This window comes from Zingiber officinale, chromosome 8A, assembly GCF_018446385.1.
Source record: "Zingiber officinale cultivar Zhangliang chromosome 8A, Zo_v1.1, whole genome shotgun sequence".
Taxonomy (NCBI): Eukaryota; Viridiplantae; Streptophyta; class Magnoliopsida; order Zingiberales; family Zingiberaceae; genus Zingiber; species Zingiber officinale.
In genome coordinates, this window is record NC_056000.1 from 80,344,091 (window position 1) to 80,357,185 (window position 13,095).

Sequence of the window (13,095 nt, forward strand, 5' to 3'; positions counted from 1 at the left end):
ATTAAGTAAGATAAGTAGATGAGTATCTAACATGAGCAAGTCTAGCTAGCATTGGTGATCCTCTTCATTTAACATCCTTTGATAAAAACACACGCTAAAATGATTTGGCGTGCAATTTCAACTAAATTATACAAATTAAAAAATATACCTACGAAATTTTAAATATTTGTAAAATACATATCAAAACATTACGATATGAAAATTTAATAAAGGAAATCGTTTTTTAATTTTTTTTATTTTTTTGATTATTCTTTTAGAAAAGCGGAAAACCTTTGTTTTCCCCCCTCCCAAACTGCTTTCGAATTCTATTAAATATGGCGCCTTTCTCCACCGCCTAAATCTCTCCCAAATAGAGAGATCGGGATTCGGGAGAAAGAGCCAAAGAGGAATCGGTCCATGGCGGAGAAGGAGAACATTGCCTCGCACCGTACCCGGGCGGCGGCCAAGAGAGCTGCTTCGCCCTCCGCCGCCGCCGCCCCTGTCCCAAGCCGGTCCCCTACCAAGAGAAACCGCATCGCACTCGCCGAACTCCGTTTCCAGTCCAATGCCACCTCTGATTGCTCCGCCCCTCGTTCTAAGGGCAAGGCAAAGACCAGGAAGAAGGCAAAGTTCCGCCCGGCGGCTTCCTCCGGTGAGATCACTCCGCGCGTAGATCCCCAGATGTGTAAGTCCTACTCCGATCGCTCCGTCCCTCGTTCTAAGGGCAAGGCAAGGACCAGGAAGAAGGCAAAGCTCCGCCCGGCGTCTTCCTCCGATGATATCACTCTGCGGGAAGATCCCCAGATGTGTACGTCCTACGCATCGGATATATGCCAGTACCTCAGATCTATGGAGGTTTGTGGTTCAATGTTACTTTCTTGTTGGATAGGCCTCGTTAGGGCTTCATCTGGTTGATTTTTAGGCGGAGCCGAATCGAAGACCGCTTCCGAACTACATGGAGAGTGTTCAGCGTGACATCACGGCGGGTATGCGAGAGGTTATGGTGAATTGGCTGGTCGAAGTGGCGTTGGATAGCAAGTTGGTCTCCGAAACGCTCTACCTCACTGTCTCATACATCGATAGGTTCCTCTCCCTGAATGCGATCACTAGGCAACGATTGCAGCTTCTCGGAGCGTCTTGTTTGCTCATCGCCTCGTATGTTCTGTTGTATTTGTTGCCCTAAAAAACTGCCCTCTTTTATTTGCATCGAATCATTGATTGATCATGTCCTGAACACTTTGAAAATGCAGCAAGTATGAAGAGATAACTCCTCTGCCGGTGAATAATTTTTGCGACTTCACGGATAATGCTTACACGATAAAAGAGGCTAGTTCATGTTTATTTCCTGAAACACTCTTCTCTTGGCTGAATTGAGCAATGTTGAATAACATATTCTTTTTGTTGCCCTGCTTGTGTAGGTGGTCGAGATGGAGAGAGAGATTTTGAAGTCTTTAAGGTTTGAGTTAGGCAATCCCACTGCCATTACTTTCCTAAGGTATATACATCTTAAACCATATCAAATATGTCTATTGTCGGCTATCAATATCTTTGTGAGGTATAATTGTTTTTAATTTGTTAAAATTTAATTAAAATCCTTGTCGTTTGTGTCCAATGGTGCTTGGAGCCAGTGTTGTAGACTTACAAATGCCTTAATCTACTTGTAGGTTTAGAATCGATGTATGTTTGCAGTCTTTCTAGTCTTCTCTACATAAAGTCATACCCATGCTGACATAGTGTGTGAGCATGCTTGCATATTCGTCTCAAGAGGCGACTTGTTGATTGACGATATTAGATAGGTGAAGAGGTCTTTCTATCATAGTTGAAGGGATATTTCAATAGTTGATCACAAAGTTATTTGCAACGATTATTCTAAAAGGGCAAGTCAATGTAATCATGTTTAAGCTCCACTAGTTCAAGTTGTCAACTAATCCACATGTTGTTTCCAAATCTATTGGATTGATTTTCGTGAAATTCTTCCAAAAGTTTTAATAATTTGTGTTGTTTGAACTCGTCACTAATATTGAATTTGTCCTAGACATTACCAACTATACCTACCCAATGTATTCTAAAATTATCCATACATGTTATATAGTTTATTGATTGTTTGCAGTAAACCTTATTTCGTCTTAACTATCGTGGGTCCAAGATAATATTATTTAAGCTCTATGCTAGATTATGTCAATAATAATATTTTGGTTGTCTATAAAGATGTTCATATTTTTTATATTTTCGTCACTAATAGAAAAGTAAATATAATTATTCTTCGGTAATAATATTGTCACTCTACACTTGTTCCTTTAGTTTTTTTAAATATATTCTTTGATCGTCAAAATCCTATCTATAAAATGTGATAAATTGTTTCATACTCTTATAGGATTTCCTTTTATCCAAATGGCAACAATTATTGCATGAAACACTACTTTCTAACACGATCATACACTCTTTATTTACAATGACGTTTCTCATAATCTCCATTCTTTACTCATTAAATAACATAATCAAGATATTGAAAGCTCTTATTAAATGGTAAAGTCATACATTTTTTTTAATATTCCTTCCATTTGTTTTCTATTACTGAAACTACCCATTAGGTGATCAATTGTAGTTTCAAACTTTTAATATATGAAGTTTTAATTCTTATTCTTTGAGCCAAACATGCATTAATCAAGTTGAATTTGAAAAGGTTTAGAGGTTGTACCTAAAACCAAAAAGGAATCTTGATGCACTTCAGTAGTCCAATATCCATGTATAAGTTGCTTAACAGAATTAGCATTTCATGCTTGCAGGCAATTTATGCAGGCCTTTCAACAAGATGGCAAAGTGAGAAACATTCCCCCTATTTACATTATGTTCCTTTTCCATTCCTTAATGTTAGAGTGGTTGCTCTTACTCAGGTACATCATTCAAATCTGCAAATAGAGTTCATGGCAAGCTACCTTGCTGAGTTAAGTTTAATGGACTACGATTGTGTCCAGTTTTTACCATCTCTGGTTGCTGCTTCAGCTATATTTCTCGCAAGATTCACATTGGATCCAAATAGTCACCCTTGGGTATGATTCCTTTTTCTTCATGTTGGATTTTGATAGGCAATCTAATAGACCCTTTTAACTGATTTTAATCAAAGCATGCTGCAATAATTAGTTTCCGTGAGCAAATATTGGAGGGATGGGATATAATAAACTCCAAGGTGAGAATTTTAGTCACAAAGCAACTCAAACATGTTTATTTTTCAGTTGAAATCATGCTGTAATTTAACTTATGGGAAATCGGCATGAGTAAATTTTATGTGCATTTCGTGAATTCGAAAGATAAGTAAAAACATTTTAAACAGATGATTTGGACAAAAAGAAATATAATTATTGGCTTTTGATTTAACAAAAACCCGCAAATACTAACGTTATTTTTCCCTCTGCAGTGCCGAGAACTGGAGCAAAGTACTCGTTATTGTGCTGCGGATCTAACGGATTGTGTCCATGCAATTCATAACCTGCAGTTGAAAAGGAAAGCCGAGTCCCTAGCGGCCATTGGTGAAAAATATCAACACCAAGAGGTAGCTTTCTACCCATCAAATAATATATTACAACGTTATGATGTTTAGGTTCTATTTTTTTATTCAAATTTATTTATTGAAATGCTTATTGTGCTCAAATATAGATTTAGCTTTTATTGAATTTAAATACGGGTATTATCGTCCTTATAATTGACTTAAATTATCGAATCCACATTCCTAACGATCATTTTATTTATTTATTATAATTATTATTATTTTGGACAGTTCGAGTGCGTATCGACATTACTTTCACCCGCTCAGATTCCTGCAAATTATCTTTCATAGGATGCGAAATAGATGATCTGAAGAGCAATGTGGCAAGCACACAAGGCTATCAACGTGATCCATTGCCCGAGCAAGGGAGCTGCAGAATGTCTGATCGTAGTTTAGTTTTGATCATCCATTTTGAGGAAACACAATTTGATGAGTTTAGTATGCATCAAAATATAAGATATTATAGTTGGTAGGACATATAAATACCTGAATCACTCTGAAACTATTGTCATTTTGGTCATTCCAGGTATCGATAGGAGCATAGCTCGAGTAATGTAACCCACGAGTTAATATAAAAGTAAATTCCTCCTTGTCTATAATTTATAAGCATATCTGTGGATTTTTTTTTTCAAACTAAACTGTTTTCCCCTATTTGCTTGTAAAATTCTAAATACATTTTGGAGCCATTGACTATCTTTTCTCCATTTGATTTTGTAGTTCGAGAATGAAGAATTTCATTTAAAATAATAATTTACTCATTTTTTTTCTTTAAAAATAAGTTTTGTTTCAACTTTGGCAATTCTGTTGGAATAAAACGAGTAATGATTTCATGCCTGAAGAATAATAAACATCATGCAAACCATTCATGATAAAGAGGGCGATACAGAACAAAATTACATATAAGTTTTGGACACAAATCACACTCACACTCAAGCTAGTGATTAATGAACACGAGGAAGAAAGAAAACCAGTAGTTCGCATGTGAAAGGTAAGCACTCACTATAAATATTTTTTGCACGACGATTGATGATGTACGGGGGAAGCTACTTGGGGCCGATGTCCTTGAGGCCACAAATTTGCTCTTCACCCATCGCAGACATCACAGAGACAACCAAGTCCTTTCCCTCTGCGAAACCATCTTTAATCTGCATCGCTAATGGTGTTAAATTGGCACAGGAATAATCCTACCGAGCAAGGTGGACTAACAAAAAAAAGAAAACCCAAAGAATTGGAAGTGAAACAAGAAGAATGGGGCAAATCCCAAATAAACCAACAAAAGAATTCAAGTATAATGCCAAGCATAAACAAAAAGTAGAATTCATGGTTATGATTTGTCGATGGCAGGAGGCCAAGAAATAAGGCATTCTGCTGAAAATATAATTTAGACGCAACATGATACAATGTGTGTTCAGGCACCTTTTTGGTTCAGGATGAAAAAAAAGCAAGTGATGTGTGGAGGAAAAAACTACTTTTTAAATAGGTTGGCTCCAAGATATTGTTGTTCCCCAACTCTTGCTATGCTTTAGGCAAAGACAAAGATCAAATCCAAAGACCGACTATTATCTTGGGAAGAACTAAAGTTTGACAAAATCCTTCACAAAATAACTAGGTTAGAAATCATTTGAGGCTTTGCTAACAAATTTTACCCAAGTATACCTTTTTCTCTGAACCATAAAAGAATCCTCATGCAATCATCACATTTTTTTCAACTAATTAAAATTGGAAAAACATCAGCTAGATCAAACATATTTTGCATGAAATTTATTCATACAAATAGGAAGAAAGAGTTAACTTATGAACTAAGTCAATCTAGGTGGACTGATTTAAATTTGAAGTAAAACTTGTTCTCGGAACAAACTCAGAATCTAACCTAGTCAATGTGGAACAACTAAGATTAGGGGTGTTATAGTTTTAAAAAAAAACAAAAAATTATATATTTTAAATAAACTTAAACATGCATAACCACTTTGAAAACCTGAGTAAGCAAATTATCGTCTGTTGGGAGCTTCAGATCATCTTTGGTGTTACCATTTTCAGTCAAAAGGCTCACCTGACAAATGCATGTGTTAATGAAAAAATAAATCATCAAAGGGAAAATCAAATATAAAACAACAAGAACTATACAAAGCCATCTTCAGAGATATCAATCAGCTGGTAGTCTGTGCGATTAACATGAGGTACCTGTATACAGATTAAACGAGTTTAAATATCAAAGACATCTGTACGATCAAATAAACAACTTTTCTACATGAGTTGTAAACACACATCACAATTATGTGAGGACGGCACAATATCCTCAAGCTTCTTGCCATTAAAGATATCTATGGCAACAAAGTGACACTTTGCATGACCATGCTTTCCAGTCTTGCTCGTTGAAACCTCAACAACCTGAAATACAAAGTCAAAGACAAAGTGTTTATAAACATTGCAACAATAAAAGATGTATATATATATGAAGTTATGATCACATATAATGCATATTATAAAAATGCAGATTCCAAATTGCTTCAAAAAATTTGGAAAAAAAAGAAGCCAAAATGGATATTTAAGAATGAAGCAAAACCACCAGAACATAAGTAAACAGTGAACTTTACAATGATAACAAAGGTAGAATGCTTTGATATTTAGCATTCTACCTGCTTATATGGTTAGTAAACAAAATCTTGTACAACAATAAAAAGGAAAACAACCTCCAAATAATTTACAAATAATGAGTTAAGCAACATTAGCAATGCATAGTGCCGCCCACATTCTCCATCAACTAAGAAAGAACCCATTAAAGTCAATAACTCCTAGTGTTGAGCAGACTAGTGCTCCTAGAACATCTCTTATAGTCTTATACAACTACCATCTTCTGGTTCATTGTATAATTACAGATTTCTCCTCTGTGAAACAGGAAAATCCTTGATTAACTCGCATAAAGAACCACTAGATAAAATCATCGCTAACACAAAAAGATCATTACTGCAGTGAAGAGTACAAAAGGAAATAAAAAAATAATAGTGCACAGTTTATGAAATTAGAGATCCATATTTAAGATCACCCTCATTCCCTCGACGCCTAAAAAAAATATGGTAAATTAACATAAGCCAAACAATTACCGGACCAAAACAATAACAGGAAGAAAGAGAGAAGATACCACGGTATACCACAAGGCGCTGTAAAATTAGTAGAACTACATCAATCGATGAAACAGAAATGTATGAAGCGGTTAAACTAGGAACCTTGCAGGGCCTGCCCTTGATGACGATGTATCCGTTCTTCCGAATCGTCCCAGCCTGCTGCGGGTATGTCTTGGACGCCCCAGCGTCGGCCTTTGACTCGAAGTGATGCTCCTCGTCCGACATGATCGCTGATGCAAACGCTGAGAAAATGTATCAGACTACAGATCGAAGAGCAGCGACATCAAAACTTCACCGAGACCGATAAAGAGGGAAGGAAGAATCAGGAGGCCCGACCAAATGCTCAGTACCTGGTAGCGAAGGCCGGAGGCGTAGGAGCTAGGAAGCGAGATGGAACAGCGAGGGATCGGAAACCGCCTGCAGCCTCGAGCTAGGGTTACCTCACCATAAATAGGACGACAGATATGGCCATGGGAAGAACAGAGCCGTCGGATGTCTAGAGAACGGATTGATTCAGATTTCAGAGAGACATCTATTTCGTTTCATCTTCGGTGTGAATTTGAGAAAAGAAAAAGTTTTAGCGTTGTTTAGTAAAGTCTCCTGAAGTATTATAATCATCAAAATACCACCTCAATATTTGATAATTTTCATTTTGATACATTTTATTAAAGAACGGAAGAAGCAGCTGCTATTCGCACTCATCTCCTTCCACTTCATCTTCTTCGCCAAACTCCCTCGCGCTCCGTTTCCTACTTTTCTAGGTTTCGCCGTCGCCTGTGGCGATGGACGTCCCTAACATCGACGAGATCGCCGCGTCATTACGGAGCTGCTCTCTGGGCAGAGCCGACCGGACTCCGTCGCCGCCGCCGCCGCCGCCTCCGCCTCCGCCTCCGCCCGGGAAGATAACCGTGGACTTGAACTCGGAGATCCCCCTTCCCTACCACTGGGAGCAGCGACTCGACATGCAGGTGCCTCCCATCTCTCTCCATCCTCCTGCCGGACTCTTCCTGTCGGCGTTTGTTTGATCCAATCTGAATGCTCTGGAGTCAGCCACAAAATCCGATCTTGGAACCGACTCCGGCGTTGAGATCTTTCCTTTTTCTACTTCCTGTATTAGTAATCTGTTTTTTTTTTGAGTTGATGTTATTGTTAATTAGTGAAGAGCACACACTTGACACTTCTGAGTGACGATGAGTTGTTCATCCTTGACGAAAACATCCTTCCCGTAGTTTTTTTTTTTCTTGAAATTTTCCGATCAAAATGTGCAAATTTTCGATTTTGATTATGTTAATTGGTTACTAATCTCACCTCCCCTGTTTTCACCTTGAAGACAGGGGAAATCTACTACATCAACTGGGAGACCGGCGTGAGGACCATCCTCGACCCTCGCTCCGCCGGCACCTCGACGTATTCATCGAGCTACTACTACTCCGACGAAGACGAAGTCTCCGGCACAAGAAGCGGCAGAGGCGGGTGCGACGAGGAGGAAGAAGAAGACGGCTACGATGAGACAGTCGATTCCGACGAAGACGAAGCCTTTGGTACCGGCAGCAGCAGGAACGGGTGCGACGACGAGGAGGAGGAGGAGGACTCTAGCGGCGATGACGGAGAAACCCTCATCGCCGCCGGCTGCAACGCCTGCTTCATATACTTGATGGTCCCTAAGGGCGCCCCCGCCTGCCTCAAGTGCGGCGGCGCCCTCATTCACCTCGGCGACTACCTCTGAGATTAAAAAGAATCAGATTTTAAGGAACAAGCTTCCATTTTCTCCGTAATTCCATTTCTCCCACGGGAATTGCTTCTGTTCCATTCTTCCGGTGGAGAGCTGGCTGTGGCAGTGGTTTCGTCGGCGTCCATAGATGAGCTTGTGATCTCTGCGGATGAGATTTTGATTCCCTATTTTGGGTGTCGGCTTTTGATCCTACACCTGCTGCCAATCTGCTTGCCGCCTGAGTGTAGGACGTACGCAGAGTGATAGTGGAATTATGAGTTAGTTTTCTTTTCATTTTTTTTAAATTTAAATTGAATTGATGATGAATTGCATTATGATAACTTTTCAAAACTGTTTTCAAATCTAAACCTATTATTACATATTTACTGTAAATTATTTTGGAAACAATTTTTAGAGGGGAAAATTACAGTGAAAGAAATTAGAAAGAAAAAAACAAGAAGAAGAATCAAGTGCTTAATAGAGATGCTTATAGGAGGAATAGAATAGAATGGCATGGAGAAATTGTAAAAAGCAAGTAAATAAATATATTGTGGCAAATTACTTGAGATAAAGGAATCTGGTCAGAATACTGTAGCAAAAGCCACTGGGTGCTCATCCACAACACAACAGAAGACAGTTCATCACAGTCTGGGGTGCCAAATCATGCATTCTCTCTAAGAAATAAAAAAACATAGATATTTAAATTTCTTTACATTTTAGTTTTATATAAAATTATTATTTTTTTCACTTTGCAGATTAATTACACAGTAAAAATGGGACAAACAGACCTAGAGATGAGTTGTAATTTGTAAATCAACTTACAACAACAATTGAAAAAGAAAAATTAGATATATAAATCCCTTTGGATTAATAATAATTATAACAATTTTCATTTCTTAATTGGCATAAACTTAAAATGATGACCTTGCAAGCTGCGATTAATGCAAATCGATTTCAAATCAGCTTACAAAGATTTTAACCTGTGCAAAATTAAAGTGGGTAAAATTTATAAAACCCGAATGTTCTATGATAAAATATAACATGGCCCCTGGCAACGCGAGCAGCAAGCACAGTTAGTAATAAAAAGGGATACTGGATTTTCCTAAGAGAACAAAAATGTTTCATCCAAAATTAGGGTAGTACTACAAAATAAAACAGTTAATTAGGAAGGGAACTCTAGTTCTTGCAGTAGAAACTGACAATACATTCGATCGCGATGAAAGTAGCAAGCTCAGCCTGCGGAGATCAAGTATCAACGCTTCTTCTTACTTGCCTTTGCAGCTGCCCTCGATGGAGTTGCAATGAGATAGATGAACAATCCCACGAATGACAGAACAGACACCAAGGCTCCGTATTTAGCTACTAGCCTCTGCGTATTAAGGTTGGATCTTTGTCAGGCGAATAGGTTAACGAATAGAAATATTTTTCAACTACAAAGAAGAATCAGAAACCGTGAGCTCACCTTTGCCTGAAGTCATAGTTGGATCGGATCAGTTGTGTCAGTACATGGAAGTTGAATTGCACATTATTATATGTAAGGGAGATAGAACTAAGAAATAATTACAAAAGTGATTTGTGAATTAACTCACCCATTCAAACTTCTTTTCGGGAGGCCTGTCTGCAAGAACATCAATAGGCAGAATTGGGGTAGAATACGCTTCCTACATTAGGCGAACAAGATAAAACATTCAACCAGTGGAAGTCAATGAAATTTATTTTTAAGGATATAACAAGATTTCAGGGATGGCTAAAACTACTACTTCTGCTTCCATAATTGTTAAATAAAAGGCCTTCATTACAATCCTAATGCACGTGCTAGCTATTAGAAGAGAACCCACTATTTGGAAAATATAAGTCAGCGAACCAGAAACAAGAATAGAAAAGAAACTTTCCAGTGGAATCTATTTCACGATCTATAGAGAAATTCTATAAAGACCAAAAAAATGCAATTCACATTTAATTCATAAATTTTTGGAATCCACATCATGCAAGGAGAGACTGTTCTTGCTAATGTGAAGAACAAATTGTAGCATGTTTCAGAAATGATACAGGTACGAATTCTTCATCCGCTGGTTATTCAGTAAAAATGACCAAGGTTCTTAAATGGGAAAGAAAAACCTTTTACCATCTTAACAAACGTTAGCCTCATAGCCATTTACAACCATCAACTCCGACAGAATAACTTTTTCATGCAAACAGTTTAGCATAAATTACTGAACACATGCCATCATGTGAATCAATTGTTATAAATATTCTATGCACCTTTGAACCTAAAAGAAAAATTACAGCATGGCCATGTAATGTATCACTCCAAAAGCTTACTTGATTACAAACAGCATAAAAGCAAAAATACCTGTAGGGCAGCCTTTGTGGGAATGCGGAATTTGATAACAGCAGGAGAACCATGGAATACGCCCTTTGTTTTAGACTCCAGAACAAAAGAGTGAGAAACAGAGGAGCCACTAAAAATAAGAAAAAAAAAAACATAGTATAAGATAGGCCAATGGATTTATGATTTTAAAAAAGTATCAGAAAATTAACTCACGCATCAATTTTTTCCCATGTATTTGATGTGTTTCCAGAGAAGAGTTCAAACTTATCTTGGGACCAACTATCATCATTCAAGCTCACGTCATAAGCAGTTCTGTGACATTAATGATTGACAAAGATTATATGAAAGAATATTGTATATCGAATGCATATTACAATAACATAGCAAAGATACACTACAAAAATCACAAGGATTTAATGCACAAATAAATAGATAAATAAATCTTTGAGATTTTCAAAATGTCAGCCGTCTAACTGTACTAAGTACCCTGAATATATATATAAATTGTATCTGATAAGTGGACCATCAACTTGTGCAAAGTGGGCATCCCATAATAATAGCTAGCTAATCAGCCTTTTGGGCATCACTCATCTATTTCCAACTTATTTATTTTTCGACATAAGCCAGTGCAAAAGGCTCCTCAGCCAAGGACCATGACAACATTGTTTCTGCCAATTATTATACAAACAATCATCATGCAGTAGGATATGCAAAAATGAAGACATAATATCAACAGCATTTTTATGTGTACTACAAGGCCACAACTTATACCATAGTGTCGCACTTGTTTAAAATGTAGTAATAATATCCAAAGATATTCATCAGTATGTATTTGTCATCCTTGCATTGGTAGATAATAATTAAAGGCTATCAATGGAAAGATCTTCAGAATCAATTTAACAAGAAAGACAAGATTACATCATATATATAATTGTGATCATTTCTCCTTATCTATGGTTTCTTCAATTAATTCATAACTTTACAATTTAGTAAGCAATCCTAACTAATATAGACACAATTTTATGTGACGGCAATTCCACCTGAAAGTTCAGTCCTTTTTAATTTTTCATAAAAATAAAGCTACTAGATTACTAAATGAAAATTCCAATTTATGCAAATGGAGTCAAGGATGATGAGATCTAATATGTGACACTATATAACCAAATCTCACAACTCTAACACCTACAAATTCATTACTTGGAGCAGCTTGCCCCTCAAAGTTTTGATTTAGTAACTAAGAATAACTTATCAAATTCGACAAGCATGCCAAAGAACTTTGATAATATTTGCACGAATGTACTTTGAATAAAAGAATATATATATATATATATATATATATATACAGGAACATGAAAAATATGAAATAGGCAACTCGCTAACTTAGAGCCACTTGTAGTTTTTTTGTTTCTCAAAATTTCTCAGAAGAAGTTCATTTACTGAAATAGTTAATGAATGAACAATTTTCCATCATTTTTAGATTTCTAATGCAAATCAATTTGTGGAGTTACAGAGTGAATCATCACAGACATAAATTGCCCAACTTTTCCACGATCAAACACATACTAAACTCTTGACATGTGAAGATGAACGCTCAAGACGTTAAAATTTTATATCTATAATTGGGCCATAGCCTAGTTTGGCAGAATCTCTAACCGCTATGATTATTATTATCAGCAGATCCGGTGACAATAGGCACAGGGAAATGACATATTTGATTATAAGCTAAGGTAGGATTCCAAAGAAGGGAATTCCAGTAGAACTCGATCAGTGATTGATGAACAAATTTTGAAGGAAAATAATAGATGGCACAGATAAACAGTATCAGATGGAAAATTGTAAGGATGATCGGAAACGTGAAGGACGGGATCCCATTAAATCAGAAGATTAATATTATTAACATCAAAATTCTACAAATTAAAAAGAACAAATAGATCATCGAGGTTTATCTCACGAGGATCCTTCATTGTAGAGATCGATCGAGACGGATACACGCTCGACGCCAGATTTGAGCCTCGTGAGGCTCGCCTTCTTGTAAGCAACAACGAATGGGATATCGGAGTCAGCCAGCGCCGCCGAAGAGGCGGCGAAGAGGATCGCTGCAACGAGGAAGAACAGGGAAAATCCCGATCTAGTAGCTTCCGCCATGCCTAGGGTTTCGAGTTCCTTGGAACGCTGTCAAATGGAAAACAAGGCGACTGGGGGAGTATTAATTCGCCGCGATTTCCGTTGGATTTATGCACTCAACACCCCAAAAGTTTTTCTTTTTAAAAAATAATTCATTAAATTTCGATTGTTTCCAATTTGATTAAAAAAAATCCAATTCATCTTCTCGTTTTTTTTGGCTGATTATTTTGTTTTTTTTTTTATTTCTAAGACAATATAGTAAAATTTAAACCGTTTAATATTT

General features: G+C 37.1%; 4 protein-coding genes across 7 annotated transcripts; 2 read left to right on the plus strand and 2 right to left on the minus strand.

The window, feature by feature from the left end:
- Positions 1–319: 319 nt before the first annotated feature.
- On the plus strand, positions 320–4,122 carry LOC122011782 (cyclin-A3-1-like). 2 transcript variants are annotated; one of them, XM_042568163.1, is made up of 8 exons: positions 320–834; positions 902–1,134; positions 1,230–1,305; positions 1,398–1,474; positions 2,766–2,799; positions 2,874–3,029; positions 3,121–3,166; positions 3,395–3,517. In XM_042568163.1, the coding sequence occupies exons 1-7, from the start codon at positions 397–399 to the stop codon at positions 3,127–3,129; spliced, it is 1,023 nt and encodes a 340-aa protein (XP_042424097.1). In that variant the 5' UTR covers positions 320–396; the 3' UTR covers positions 3,130–3,166; positions 3,395–3,517. The 2 variants fall into 2 exon arrangements, with proteins under 2 accessions (XP_042424097.1, XP_042424096.1); XM_042568162.1 differs by lacking the exon at positions 3,121–3,166 and adding an exon at positions 3,755–4,122 and having other exon boundaries at positions 321–834; positions 3,395–3,529.
- Positions 4,123–4,357: 235 nt separating this feature from the next.
- LOC122009693 (eukaryotic translation initiation factor 5A-2) lies at positions 4,358–7,155 on the minus strand. 3 transcript variants are annotated; one of them, XM_042565954.1, is made up of 6 exons: positions 6,996–7,155; positions 6,748–6,887; positions 5,789–5,911; positions 5,648–5,704; positions 5,499–5,573; positions 4,358–4,668 (listed from the first exon to the last, which is right to left on the minus strand). In XM_042565954.1, the coding sequence occupies exons 2-6, from the start codon at positions 6,868–6,870 to the stop codon at positions 4,567–4,569; spliced, it is 480 nt and encodes a 159-aa protein (XP_042421888.1). In that variant the 5' UTR covers positions 6,871–6,887; positions 6,996–7,155; the 3' UTR covers positions 4,358–4,566. The 3 variants fall into 3 exon arrangements, with proteins under 3 accessions (XP_042421888.1, XP_042421889.1, XP_042421890.1); XM_042565955.1 differs by having other exon boundaries at positions 6,748–6,875; positions 6,996–7,154; XM_042565956.1 differs by having other exon boundaries at positions 6,748–6,905; positions 6,996–7,134.
- A 201-nt stretch (positions 7,156–7,356) lies between these two features.
- Positions 7,357–8,622, plus strand: LOC122012162 (proline-, glutamic acid- and leucine-rich protein 1-like). Its single transcript, XM_042568613.1, has 2 exons — positions 7,357–7,613; positions 7,976–8,622. The coding sequence occupies exons 1-2, from the start codon at positions 7,428–7,430 to the stop codon at positions 8,369–8,371; spliced, it is 582 nt and encodes a 193-aa protein (XP_042424547.1). The 5' UTR covers positions 7,357–7,427; the 3' UTR covers positions 8,372–8,622.
- Positions 8,623–9,429: 807 nt separating this feature from the next.
- LOC122009694 (translocon-associated protein subunit beta-like) lies at positions 9,430–12,883 on the minus strand. Its single transcript, XM_042565957.1, has 6 exons — positions 12,640–12,883; positions 10,902–11,000; positions 10,710–10,818; positions 9,946–10,017; positions 9,819–9,824; positions 9,430–9,725 (listed from the first exon to the last, which is right to left on the minus strand). Exons 1-6 carry the CDS (start codon positions 12,831–12,833, stop codon positions 9,609–9,611), a joined length of 597 nt encoding a protein of 198 aa, XP_042421891.1. The 5' UTR covers positions 12,834–12,883; the 3' UTR covers positions 9,430–9,608.
- Between the last annotated feature and the right edge of the window lie 212 nt (positions 12,884–13,095).

Excerpts from the sequence above, each read along its gene's own strand:
- LOC122011782 (XM_042568162.1), top strand. The coding sequence starts at position 397 with ATGGCGGAGAAGGAGAACATTGCCTCGCACCGTACCCGGGCGGCGGCC. Across the intron at positions 3,030-3,394 it reads ATCCAAATAGTCACCCTTGG|TGCCGAGAACTGGAGCAAAG; the intron begins GTATGATTCCTT and ends TTCCCTCTGCAG. Across the intron at positions 3,530-3,754 it reads AAAAATATCAACACCAAGAG|TTCGAGTGCGTATCGACATT; the intron begins GTAGCTTTCTAC and ends TATTTTGGACAG.
- LOC122009694 (XM_042565957.1), bottom strand. The coding sequence starts at position 12,833 with ATGGCGGAAGCTACTAGATCGGGATTTTCCCTGTTCTTCCTCGTTGCA. Across the intron at positions 10,819-10,901 it reads ACATGGGAAAAAATTGATGC|TGGCTCCTCTGTTTCTCACT; the intron begins GTGAGTTAATTT and ends TCTTATTTTTAG. Across the intron at positions 10,018-10,709 it reads CCACAAAGGCTGCCCTACAG|GAAGCGTATTCTACCCCAAT; the intron begins GTATTTTTGCTT and ends CGCCTAATGTAG.
- LOC122009693 (XM_042565954.1), bottom strand. The coding sequence starts at position 6,870 with ATGTCGGACGAGGAGCATCACTTCGAGTCAAAGGCCGACGCTGGGGCG. Across the intron at positions 5,574-5,647 it reads ATATCTCTGAAGATGGCTTT|GTGAGCCTTTTGACTGAAAA; the intron begins GTATAGTTCTTG and ends TGCATTTGTCAG. Across the intron at positions 4,669-5,498 it reads ACGATAATTTGCTTACTCAG|ATTAAAGATGGTTTCGCAGA; the intron begins GTTTTCAAAGTG and ends TTAGCGATGCAG.
- LOC122012162 (XM_042568613.1), top strand. The coding sequence starts at position 7,428 with ATGGACGTCCCTAACATCGACGAGATCGCCGCGTCATTACGGAGCTGC. Across the intron at positions 7,614-7,975 it reads AGCAGCGACTCGACATGCAG|ACAGGGGAAATCTACTACAT; the intron begins GTGCCTCCCATC and ends TTCACCTTGAAG.